This window comes from Halictus rubicundus, chromosome 12 (assembly GCF_050948215.1).
Source record: "Halictus rubicundus isolate RS-2024b chromosome 12, iyHalRubi1_principal, whole genome shotgun sequence".
In the NCBI taxonomy this organism is placed as follows: domain Eukaryota; kingdom Metazoa; phylum Arthropoda; class Insecta; order Hymenoptera; family Halictidae; genus Halictus; species Halictus rubicundus.
In genome coordinates, this window is record NC_135160.1 from 6902091 (window position 1) to 6915124 (window position 13034).

Here is a 13034-nt window from a genome sequence, read left to right on the forward strand (position 1 = left end):
AAAACGGTGCTTCGTAATAATTTCCTATCGTAAACTCTCGTTAAATTAATACCGCCAAAGACCGAGTAATTGCACCATCAGAGAAATGATACAGGAAATAATCGTGTTCGTTGTTATCAAACGCATATACGTATAGAATATTAATTTATGGGGTATCGAATATTGCAGTATTATATATTCATAGATTTTCACTGTGCCGACCCGGGTCTATTATCTATATTGGAAATATTAATGCAAGGGAATTTTTAATTTTCAGATCAACGAAATACAAAGTCAATGGCACGACCTTAAAGCATTGATAACCACATTAGTCCGTCATGAATAAACAACATGATATTAGACGGAAATAAAATTTATGTACGTAGAAAACCTCGTATTGCGTCAATACACGTTGTTAAATATGCGCATCGATAAATTCTAGTGTCACTTCGCAATCAAACATTTTTAACATTGACCTGACCGATCCAAACGTTACCGGAACTCAATGAAATAAATCAAATGCATCGAACTGCAATATGCATTAGCGCTAGAAGCATTTAAAAAATACTTTATATGCTCGAATCCATAATTAGAATTACAATAAAATCTTATTTTTCATTTAATATTCTACCATTTATCGTGTCTGTATTTCATTAACCGGAACTGCTGCTGGGACTTCCGGTTTTGCAGAACTGCAAAGTTGCATCGCACGCCATTGCCATCCCATCGGAGCTATGGTGCTCGAAAAAAGGCTCCGCTAAGCTGTCCTCATCTAAAGTGGGAAATTAATCTCTAGCGATAATTCAAAGCCACGTTATCGGAGAACCTAATGTCAATTGCAAAGTTAATCGATGCACGCGAGTTCTCTCTCTCTCTCTCTCTCTCTCTCTCTCCCTCTCTTCCTCTCGCCTTCTCTGTCTCCCTCTCTCCGCGAGAGATACGAGTGGGGTTGGCAGGTCGTTGTTCCTAGTCAAGATCATGAGATCCCTATTCCCGACATTTCGCAATGCTGGCGTAATGCCTGACCTCCGCTTCCAATTCTGCCGAATGCAATTCTTCAGAATTCGACGTACTGCACTAATCACTCAATCACGCATTGACTACGTGAACAAACGGTTTCAGACGCACGAGTGACACGTACCATATCCAAGCCATATCGATTTCTCATTGTCCTCCATAGGCATCCGCTATGCATACACGTCCGTTGTATTATGCTGATTCGCGCAAAAATAACGCATTTACATAATTACCATAGCAGACTCGCGGAGAAACCACGAATTTTTAGGTTGGAATCAACCGAGTGCCACAATCCATCAAAATGTCATCAAAGTGTCATAAAAATCTATAGAACAATCAGAATTTTCCATAATACTGTTCAAGTATGATGGATATCAATGTTAACTGTAACTCATAATATTTTTACTTAAATTCCGATTTTCTACTTTATCGACTATGTGAGATATTTTTTACTCCATTTTTATTTATTTCATTTAATTCAATTTCCTCTTACAAACAAAACTGTCCGTACGAACAACCAAGTACAAAGTATCAACAGTATAATCATTTAAAGATTAGATTTGATATAAGTCTTAAATAATAGACAAAAAGAAACAATATGTACTGATTATTTGTACTGTACAAAATTAAATTTTGTTGCACCTTCAGGTATTATATACACAAACCTGATGTTAATGCGTCGACATACGTTCTCAAAAGGTGAAAACATTCTTTAGCAAATCTATTTAGTTGTGGACAGTGGAGAATAAGGTGATGAATTGTTTGAAAATTGTGTGAAATAGATGCTTCAGCGTTCGAGGTGCATTTAATTCGTTAATTACGCGACCGCACGACAGAATTGGTCGCCCCATCTCTCGGTCCGGTCCTTACCTAAGTTGTGCACCTTGAATACGCACACGCGTGCACAGATATGTGTGGAATTCGTATAAACGCGAGGAGAAAATACGCGTAGCTCATTGCTGTACGGGATTCGCGAATACGTGTTATCCAGTGACAGACAGTGTTCGCGACAGTGATTGACACGTAGGAAAAAAAAGAGAACAGGCGAGATCAAAATAATTTGCATATTCTACTGGTTCTTCTGCTTCGGCGCATCTCCTCCCGTTGTACCTCAAGACCATTATTGCCAAAACTGACGTCCGTTGAGATTGATAGAACGCATGCGCGCGTGTTGTGTCACCAGTGTCTGATTCAGTGTTGATCGTTATCTGTTCGACACTCGATGATAAAAGTGTGTGATTTGTGCAAGCAATAATCGTAACGTAGCGAACCGAAGAAAGAAGCATAGACCACCGGAGTCAAGGTAAATATATGCGACCAAAATGAATAATCCTGCTACGACGTGCGTACACGTGACAGAAAGTACATCGACCACAAAACAAACACGGCCGATCGATTCCATTGATTTTGCACCGCTCGTTATCGAGTGCGCCGCGAGCCCCGGCTGTGTAGGAGATCGCGAGGCATTGTTAATTATTCCGGGCTGTATCTTCCGATACCGGCGGCCTATTGTTCTCGAATTTGCGTAATACATGAGATAATCGGTAGCACGTGGTCATGTGACGTGACGGAGATAAGCGAATCCAGACTCGAATATTAAGTAACCCATCGAAAGGCGCGAATTAAACAAAAGCAACCCGCGCTTGATAAGGGTTAGTTCCACGGCGCATGCGTCCCCAGTTCGTACATTCGCGAGATCGCGTAACTTTAACTCCTTCGCAATTTAACTGCGTACTGATAAGAATTCAGCGACATGCCTCGAGCGAACAGTGTTCTAAAAATTGTTAAAATCTACAGAAAAAATTGAGTAATCATCGTCTTGTAAGAGAAATCAATCTTAACGTATAGCTGACAGTTTTTGATAAACAAAGGAGGTTAGGGTATCCTGTGCGAGATTGTGCCGTGGTCGAGCGGTTTGTTTTATTGAATGAAGGCTGCGTGAATCGCATGGGGGTCAAAAACACTGTGTACACGTGAGCGTGATAGTGTGCGAGACGGAAAGGAGGGAGGTAAATATAACACCCCGTTGAAGACGCTCGTTGCGAGGCGAATGCGACGCAGAAAGAACGAGAGTGCGCGTCAGTAGGCTTTACCCTGACCTCGGTCAGACAGACACGGTTTAATTTAACCGGGTCCCAGTAAACTCACAGTTCAATCTATCTTTGCCCGGTGCCACGATCGTTCGCAGTTTAACCTACCCACTACGGAAGCAAGGATAAACGTTTCCGGTACGTAATTTCCACTTTTTCGCAATCCCGGTCGCTGTGATCGATCGCAGAAATACGTGACAAAAATCTCGCCGGTTTGACAGCTGAAAATACTAGACCTCGACCATCCGAACCTCCGATGTCTGAAGTTTTTGTTACGTAGACGTAGATGCAGATGTAAATAGCTCAAACTAACAACTTAACAAACGTTTGCTGTTTTCCTATTCAGTTCAGTCATATTCTTTCATGGCAAAAATTATAAACTCGCGAATTTAACGCCACGGTGGTTTTGACAGTGCAACTACCGGACACCGAGAGACAAGTTACCAAAAATTTGCGTAAAAATTGCAAGATTCTGCAGATTCTACACTTCAATTTATTTTTGTTGTAACGCGAACACGAGTGAATCCATTTGTTCAATAATTTTGTTCAGGGGCTTCCCCAGACGTTAGATAATCGTAACGTAGAGAATTCCAGATTTAAATAGATTGTTTTGTCTCACGTAGTACTGTAGATTGTAGAACACTGTAGACTGTAGAGAAGTTGTTTAGAAAGACTACGCGTGGATTTTATGTGGCGATAAATGTACAGTAACTGGATAAAGAATTGTTTAAAAGGATTGTACACTTATTACCACAAAACTTACATATAAACAATTTCTTGATCGCGTTATACGGGCGTCTACAGTCTACAGGCAGCATTACGGGTGAACTTAACCTACAAGTCGTTTTCAAATGAGCAGAATTTTTTGGAAAATGTTTGTCGGGTGCTGTATAGATTTTTCGTCGCTGGAAATTGGAATTAACTATAATAATTCCGTTTTTAGAGGATTCATTAAGGATGGTATTACTGTACCGGCGCACTGATGAATCGGCTTCCGGCGATTGGATAAAGTCGTCACGTTTGTAGAACGATATATAGGTTTCGTCTGTATAGTCTTTTCGCTGAATCGGTCTGAGTCATCGTTTTACTTTAAATACAAGCATCGTTTTGTTTATAAATAGGCGGGAATCAATCACGGCAGAGCACTTATATTCATAATACTCACGATTCAAAAACGGGCAGACACGTTCGTGAACTTTGAACGATTTACGACCATTATTGCCCAACGCTTTCGTACTACCCTATCCAAAAACATTACTAAACAATTTAAAATTTCGCGAATCTCCCATCGATCGCCGTATTCCGCATCAGCAAAACAGGATCGAGGACTTTGCGCCTTCGACGTTCATCTCGTCGAAAACAATAGAAAATACCAACGGCAATTTGCATACATATGTACATACAAACGCAACATATCACCGTTTATATAACCGCACGTATGTCATGCGAGATTAGACTCCGTTCCGGTGAATAGCTTATGAGTTGCAACATATATTTTTAATATTCCGTAGAATTCGACTTCGAAAAAGAATTATGAGAACGAGGATAAACTTTGTACCAATTACTGTGCCTATATTAATTATACTTACTTTTAAAGCATAATGAATATTAAAGAACAGATATTAAATCTTTTTCAGTAAAGTCAGTTAATATGTGTGTTATATATCTCTTTTTTAATATTCATGATTGCTTTAAAAATAAGTATAATTAACATAGATCACAGTAATTGGTCCCCCTACGGTAATTGGATCCCTCATCCTAAGTGGTTGGGGAGGTGGTCATGTTCCCTTGAACGTGAATTCTGCTCAGCAGCAGCTTCGATGATGTTTGGGATCTGTATGCGCGGGTGGCGGCGCGTTATAGAGGATGCGGTGTTTGCAAAAAGTCTGAATGCAAATGATCCTCGCACGCATCGTCGCCTTCGTCGCGTTTAGGGGACGGCACGGGATTCAAAAACCGAAGATTTGTGGCGCCGAAGGCGGGGCGACAGCGAGAAATACAAGCATGAATCGAAAAGGGGAAAGCATCCCCCCGATGGCGTATAGCTATTCACTTTTAGGGTGGATAGCTATAGTCCTGGCTGAAGGCGAACTATACCCCGGCCAGCTGAAGGGCCAGCGAACCGTTGAAAGCATAGCATTCTGGCGGAAAGCCTTCCGTTAGGCTTCGCGAAGGTGACTGCTAGCCAGAGACGCACTGTGGTCTGAATCATGCTTCTGTCGCGATAGGAAGCGCAGGCTATCATCCTGCTTTGTTATACAATTTTTTAGCTATTCTTTCTCGTTCAACAATTCGTTTACTCTCGTTCGATGAACATTGTATTTTTTCTGGGTTCGGTTGTTGACCCTGTATCTGGAACAAGGATAAATTCAAAAAATATGATATACAATGTCTGGATAATTACTGTTCCGCGGATTGTATGCATTTAGCCAAAAATTTCTTTCATCCTTTAATAATGTTCGTACGCTGCAACTAATGCATTGATTCTCTCAAATTTTTTAAATCAATCTACTGCTTTAAATTACACCCACTCATTGTTGTCGCAAATGATTAAAATTGCGAGGCTGGATAAATTGAAATCGATGTTACAAAAATTTCTTCCAAATTTCCTGGCAATTTGAAATACGTTCCGGACCGCTTCGTGTCGCCAGGTTTCTTCGGCGGCCATTGGCGAGCGCGAAAACCTCCTCGACCGTTATTCCCCCCTTTAATGAGGATGATTGCGCTCGGAATTTAATGCGTACAAATTACTTCCATTAGCCGCGTATGTTTGATCGCCGGACCGATCGTAATAGCGGGGTTGTGGGTGGCAGTGCATCGGCGGTGAACGCGCGAATAATTCGTCTTCCGTAACGTTTTTTACCATTTGATTTCAATCCAGACCGCGTCCGTGCAAATCACCGGACCGAACCGACTCGCGTTTCATTTGAAAAGAGTGTAATTTTCTTATCGATCGGTTGTTTGTCGGGTCATCGCAATCGTCGCGGGATTCGCGTTTCACTCGAGACGAGGTTCCGGGCAAATTGAATAATCATAGTAATCCGATGAACGGGGAGGAACTTTTTAAATTCCTGTTTCGTTGTCGCCATTGTGCGCCAAGAGAGGCAGACGGGCAGCGTTAAAAGGGTGCTTTACGGAAACGATTGAAGATCCTGGCTCAACGACCTGTGGCGCCGTGCATTGTTGCGCGGAATTACCGACCGTCAATTGCGAACTCCGTTCCTAACTGACAATTGCTCCACTTGCTTCGAGCCATTAGTACTCGCCGGTTATCTTGTTGGCAATGCACTACAATGAGCACCGTCGTCGTCGCCGCTACGGCCCGGCGTAAACCGCGGTATTTTTCCCCTCCTTCTCTTCGCATACGCTCTGTTCGCCCGTAATTTGTACGGTGCACGTGGTGCACCGGCTGGCGCAGTTAGTCTGCGACGAAATGCACGTCTGCATTCTGCGACGGTATTGTTCTCCGTATTTGCTTGAGTGGGGAAACTGGACTTGAGGACACTGGTCTCTGCGAGCACCTCTATCAAGATAAATACAGCAATGTCTCGATTAGCATCTGTAAGAATGCGCAATCAATAGCCTGTGAAATTTTATGCAAAAATGTATAAACTCCGCAGTGTAGCATAGAGACCGTCACAGGATTCTCCAAGGTCACCACAAAGTCATATATGTAGTTGTCGCCACGATAGTTGTCATCTGAGAAGTTTTGAATGCCACGTTAGATAGGGTTTTAATGAATGGAATTCATTTTCACAGATATCACGTTCGCCAAGATGTCGGGGCTACTGTTGCTGGTAGCCGGGCTTCTGGCATCAACGTTGGCCTACAACGGCGATATGGAGGAGCAAGAGTGTCCGGTGGACTGTCACTGTCACTATTTTCGCGTCAACTGGGTGACCGACTGCTCCGAAAGCAATTTGACGAGCATCCCCTACGACGAGCTCAGCCCTAATGTCTACGTCCTAGATATGAATGGGAACAACATCGCGCAGATCGGACCGTTCCCTGATTCGATCAAGATCAGGCGTCTCCAGATGGCGCATAATCGACTGACAGAACTAAAACACGAATCCTTCGCTGGGTTGACTTACCTGCTGGAGGCTGACTTCTCGTGGAACGCGATCTCTCATGTAGACCCTGAGGCGTTTAGGTGAGTTTCGCCCTCCAGAGACAAGAATTCCGTCTCCCCTTGCAACTAATTTATACTAATTCGATCCTCCAACAGTGATAGTCCAGGCCTCATTACATTGGAGCTCCAGAACAACCCCCTGGCCGAGGTGAATGGTTACCTTTTGAACTGTCGCACCCTGCTGTACCTCGACTTGAACTCCTGCGGTATTCGCCACTTGAACACACAGTTCTTCCACAACACGACCAACCTGAATAAGCTGGATCTCTCCCACAACCCCTTCGGCAGCATAGAACCAGGCCCGTTTGATCATCTTACCAATTTGGAGTATCTGAAACTGAATTCCTGTAATTTGACGCACGTGTCACCCGATGCGTTCACTCACCTGGAGAATCTTCGCGAGCTCGAAATGGGAGACAACAATTTGCGCACCTTGAGCTGGACCAGTGTCCTAGCTCCACTGATCAGACTGGAGCACCTGGACATCCGGAAGACTGGGATCATTAACTTGCCTGGTGACGCTTTCGCTATGAACCTTTACCTTCGCCAGTTGATTCTTGCTGATAACGAGCTGGGCCACCTGGACGTGGGGAACACTCTGGGTCACAATCTGCACAGTCTTCAGTCGCTGGACCTGTCGAACTGCAATCTGCAGGACCGTTTGTCAGAAGAAGCGTTCAGAAACGCGAGCAAGCTCCGCGTGCTGACCCTAAGCGGCAACCCTATGTTCGCGGCCGACCTAACCGTCGTCCTGCGCCACTTGCCGAAGCTCCACAAGCTCTCTTTGAGCAACTGCAGTCTGAAGCGTCTGCCGAACGCGTTTCACGTCTTTGAGCACTTGGAGGAACTGGACATCTCTCATAATCCTCTCTCGGACGCGTTCGTCGGCCTCCTGAACCCCTTAGAATCTCTAGAATACTTGGACATATCCTACTGCGACCTCGGCTACGTCGGCAACAACACCTTCGCCCACATGACCTCGCTCAAAAAGCTGATACTCTCCGGTAATAAGCTGCACACCTTGGAGGAGGGTCTGTTCGCCAACCTGACGCGCTTGGAGAGCCTCGAGCTGCACAACTGCGACCTCAAGAATCCTCTGGACCCGAGGGTGTTCGGTGATCGCGAAAAGACGGACATAGTCGAGCTGAAGCTCAGTGGGAACCCTCTTGAAGTTCCCGAGGACGGCTCTCTTCTGTCCAACCAGCTGTCCAACGTGGAGATCCTCGATCTCAGCAATTGCAACCTGGTGCACCTGAACGAGAACCTGTTTGTCAACACGAAGAACATCACCCAGCTGAATCTCTCCGGGAACAACATCTCCGGGCCCCAGAATCTCGCTTGTCTGTCGAAGCTGCGCGGATTGGAGCACCTGGATCTCAGCAACAATAATCTCAACACCATCAACCCGAAAGCCCTCAAGCGTAACCCGCGTCTTCTGTCGCTGAACCTGCTGGGTAACCCTCTAGTGTGCAACTGCTCCGTTGTAGACATGTGGGACTGGGCCGTGCAAGTGAAGAACGACTTGCACGTGCTGGTAGGCAGTCAACCGGCCAGCTTCGAGACCGGAGCCGCGAAGTTGAGGAAGAGCCTGACCTGCACCTACGACCAGGAGACCTATCTCAACCTGCTGGCAAGCGGTGATCAGCGCAGACTTCGAAAGGGAGACATGACTCCCATCCGCACCTGGGCGAAATACGTCCGCGAGTCGAACTGCAGCCACAGCTCATGATATTCGAAGCAACTTCAACATCCAACGGCATACCCCCGTCAGGACGAGGTGCGCAAACACAAGACAGAGCTGTAACGCACCTTGCCGCGGGTTCACGTGCTCTCGCGACTATTATCCTGTATTTATTTACCAGTAAGATCTCCCGATAGGTCATACAGTCGATCCACCAGAAAACATGCTAAAAGAGGGTCCACTGTACGGCAGCGTTTTCTATGGACTTTGTTAGCGTAATTGTACCGTTAGATATAAGATAACAATTTGTCTGTAACCAGACAATGTCTATAATATATCCTCTTGCATGTTTCTAGAATTTTCTCGATAATTTCTGGAGTCTTTTACAAGTTTCCATGAAACACGCTGACAAAGTTTGTACGAAGATTGATACCTTGCATAAGATGTCCTGTACTTCCAGGACAGGTGACTTTATTTTTGTAGACGTAACATTAAGGTGCACCGGTAGTAGTCACGCAGCCAAAGCCGGATGTTGAAATGATTTTTTTTTTTTTTTTGAGCTTCTCGGAGCAATATGTATATAATTTAGCCTGTAGAACGGATTATGAACTTTGTTGGTTGCGTAATTAAATTACGTTCGGAAAATATGAGATCAGCGGCTTCTGGGATCGATCAATGTGTTAAACGCGACGAAGGGTGCTAATCGTAATAGTCCTAGTTCTTTACGTGTTACTAGTCCTAGTATATTGAAATGTCTGACAATTTTCATGGTCCGACCGTTCGTTCTTCAGATTTTTCCTATTCATGTTCTCGGTTGATATAATTCAGTTATTTATCCTCCGATCTGGGTACCAGTTCCCAAGGACTTCCGGTAGATTATCATAACAGAGTGAATCGCTCGGGATAAGGATAGGCTCGATGCAAACATTAATGACGGTTCAATTTGTCACGCGATCGTACTCTCATTGGTCCATCCCGTGGCTCAGTCCTTGAACTTTAATCAAGGCGGACAATGGCGCTGAAAATGAAGGCGCGAAAATCGTAATTGACGAAGGAGACGCGTTAGTCGGACTGTCGGCCGAGCGGGCAAAGTTTCGGCAATCGGAAGTTCTTGAATACCATGACGAAGTTGTCGAAAGTTCTCGAAAGATGGAACAGTGCTAGCAAGCGCGTCGTGATTAACAATTGTTAAGTTGTTGCGTGCGATACGACTGATTTCACTGATTGGTACGGCAGAGTACGTCTCTTCGCGAATCAAAGCGATCAACAGATGTATCACTATTTTTCTATTCGATACTGTGCGCCGTAGAACGAAATCAGTTGAACAGCAACGTTTAACACGTTCGCTATCATTCATACGTCACACATATGTGACGTTCACTATTTACTCAGATATAATCTAATTGTATACACTTTACTGATTAAAGTCGTAGAGCACAGCATAATGTTCAGAGACTTTATGACAGTAAATTACTTCCGTATTTCGTTATATTTCATAAAACATTGTAACGGTGAAGGTAGGCTGCGAAAAAAGCTATGGTAGCGAACGTGTTAAGTTCAAAGAGTACTCATGCTCGTCTGACCATGAGCGCGCGTTATCTAAGACTATGAACAACGTCGGAGAAGTCCTCCACTCAAAAAAACTCAGATCCTCGCCGGATAGAGAAATTAGAGTTTGTTATACCAATTGAATTTCTTTAGACGATAACGCCTAACTCGCCCGACTCGAGAATCAATTGATGTAGAACAACATTTGGAACAAGCCAAAAATGATCTGATTTTAAGCCTATCTTTGTTTAGTCGTTCTTTATTATATATTTATTATATACCATTGTTTAATGTATTTGTCGTAGATAGTATCATCGCAAAAGTCTTGGCACTTCAGCAACAATTGATTCCTTTTAATTAAGAGGATTAGAGAAGAATGTTGAACATTTCTGTACGAAGTTGTCTTTTGTTATTGATCATTCTATCGAGACTTTTGTCGCGTTGCAATCTACTTCTTATCGTTTATTACTATCACTAAGATGCGCCAAGAAACGTTTGTCTCCTCTGAGGTTTTCCTTGCGGATGTATACTTAGGTTTTCACGACAAACGCGGTTCTCAATCAAACCCACGCGTGTTCCCCCGAGTTTTCTGTACGGGAAATCAAGGCGCCTAACAGGTGCCAGAATTGCAATATGTATTAATTTCGCGAACAGCGCAATGACAAATAGACTGCAGAGATTACGCATTTATAGAGCATACGGCTGTACGGAACAGTTAAACGATTGATAAAACTTTTATTCGAGATTTCACGCAGCGAATACCTTCAGAGAAGAAATTCTGTTTACCCTCAGTCTTCTATAGTCCATAAAGATAAACGTTCGTACAAGGATCTACAGTCCCACGAAATTTATTCTGACACGAGATTTACCAACGATGAGAACATTAATGAGCAGCAAAGGGATTTTAGCTGCCCCAAGGTCGTTCAATCACTAGAAACTTTATATTTAACAAAATTCTTGAAATTTTTCCGCTTTTATAAAATTTAGAAAACAGTCAACGACCTTGAGCAACAAAAATTTTGACTCATTTCATAGTAGACTGTAATTCGCGTTCCTGAGTTCAGCACGAGGAAAATCAGCCGCCATTGTCACTATGTTCATGAAATGTACAAGACTGTTTAATAAAGGAGTCATTTTTCTTGGTACGAGTTCGCCATTTTATTGCTAGAATTTAAAATGATTGTAAGTTGTAAACAGGTATCAATTTGCGCGCAATAGAACTAAAAAATTGTCTTGGTATTGGTAAATGTAATGTATATTTATGGAGCAAGAATCGTTCTCCTTGAAGTGCCTTCCTATCGGTACAAGGGTTTGGTGCAGTAAGAAAATGTCGTACAGTTAACCCAAACCTTTTAATTTAACTGTTATACTGTGTTTACAGTGCCACACACTTTATCTACACTAACATTACATCAGTTTTGTGCTATCTTTATTGAAACCACACTGGAGTACTGTTTGACTTATCAGTTATTGGTATATTATGTGGTTGCCATTAAACTAACGGCATTTTAAGTATTTCCGGTAATTACGATACTGTTGTATAATTGATAAAATTTCTAAAAATGCAGGGTATTTAACAATTTGGAAGATAGTCGTTATCTCTACGATTTACAAACGTATGTATTATGTAAAGGAAACATCAATAATTTCTACCCTTGGGAACTTTTCTTTGATTGTTCATTTTTCTTTGATTGTTACGACACACGCATTAATGTTTGTTTGACCATACGGTGATCTTTGCCACAGCAATGACCACAAACATGTCTCGGTGTCTGGAAGGAGGAAACACGAGACTCGAGATTATGATTATAGCAATCGGAAATGAATGAAACTATAGCGCAACGAGTTTAAAACAAGATGCCGACCGCTTTCTCCCGGTTGACTTGACCCTATGCTCCAATTCGTTATTAATTTTTACTGTAAACATCGTTCCTTGGTTTTACATTACAACGATAATATATTAAAAAATCGCTACCTGCGCACTTCCATTGTTTGCTATTTGCATTTTGCTAACTACGTGCGACATCTAATGACGTATTGGCGCTTTCGTAACTCCAGGTCGCAACTTGATCATAATCATTCACGGAAAATATTAAGTCAGAACTGTGCTAAACAATGTTAATTATTCGCCTATCGATCTTATCGGGGACTTTCGAGCGATCGTATCTCTTTTACTAGCTAGAGCTAGAAGACGTATTCTGCTGTTATCAGTGATACAGATGGTGATCGCGACTTTCAAGCAAAACCAAAGTTACACCCTTCCATTTTGAATTACGTAAAGACAAATCTAATTTATACGATTTTATTATTACTACTATTTCTATAGATTCTCCCAAATACAACGGTACTTTTCTCGGACATTTTTCTTATCAATGTTCTTAGGCAAAATATAACTACTTGCGTACAGTATGTGACAAAGAGCATAGAACGTTTCTTCAAACACTAATGGTATTTAGCTTCCAAAAATACGAAGTTCCTATTACCTGTCTGTACTACAGGTTGGGGTGTGTATGGGTTATAACAACACAGCGTAAGGGAACGAAGAAAACTTGGATTTTCAAGTTTCAGAGGTTCAACAGTATGTTTT

The 13034-nt window shown here is 42.8% G+C and overlaps 1 protein-coding gene and 1 long non-coding RNA gene across 3 annotated transcripts; one reads left to right on the top strand and one right to left on the bottom strand.

Moving 5' to 3' along the window:
* The first annotated feature begins 1976 nt into the window (after positions 1-1976).
* Positions 1977-11592, top strand: LOC143359823 (uncharacterized). 2 transcript variants are annotated; one of them, XM_076798101.1, is made up of 3 exons: positions 1977-2299; positions 6846-7239; positions 7315-11592. In XM_076798101.1, the coding sequence occupies exons 2-3, from the start codon at positions 6863-6865 to the stop codon at positions 8945-8947; spliced, it is 2010 nt and encodes a 669-aa protein (XP_076654216.1). In that variant the 5' UTR covers positions 1977-2299; positions 6846-6862; the 3' UTR covers positions 8948-11592. The 2 variants fall into 2 exon arrangements, with proteins under 2 accessions (XP_076654216.1, XP_076654215.1); XM_076798100.1 differs by lacking the exon at positions 1977-2299 and adding an exon at positions 2454-3224.
* Positions 9370-12938, bottom strand: LOC143359824 (uncharacterized). The gene is made up of 2 exons (XR_013083166.1): positions 11908-12938; positions 9370-11870 (listed from the first exon to the last, which is right to left on the bottom strand). It is a non-coding gene; the product is annotated as an uncharacterized LOC143359824 (long non-coding RNA).
* Between the last annotated feature and the right edge of the window lie 96 nt (positions 12939-13034).

What these genes read in the sequence shown, in the direction of transcription:
- LOC143359823 (XM_076798101.1), top strand. Translation starts at nt 6,863, where the DNA reads ATGTCGGGGCTACTGTTGCTGGTAGCCGGGCTTCTGGCATCAACGTTG. An exon ending in GTAGACCCTGAGGCGTTTAG is followed by an intron (nt 7,240 to 7,314) that starts GTGAGTTTCGCC and finishes ATCCTCCAACAG; the next exon opens with TGATAGTCCAGGCCTCATTA.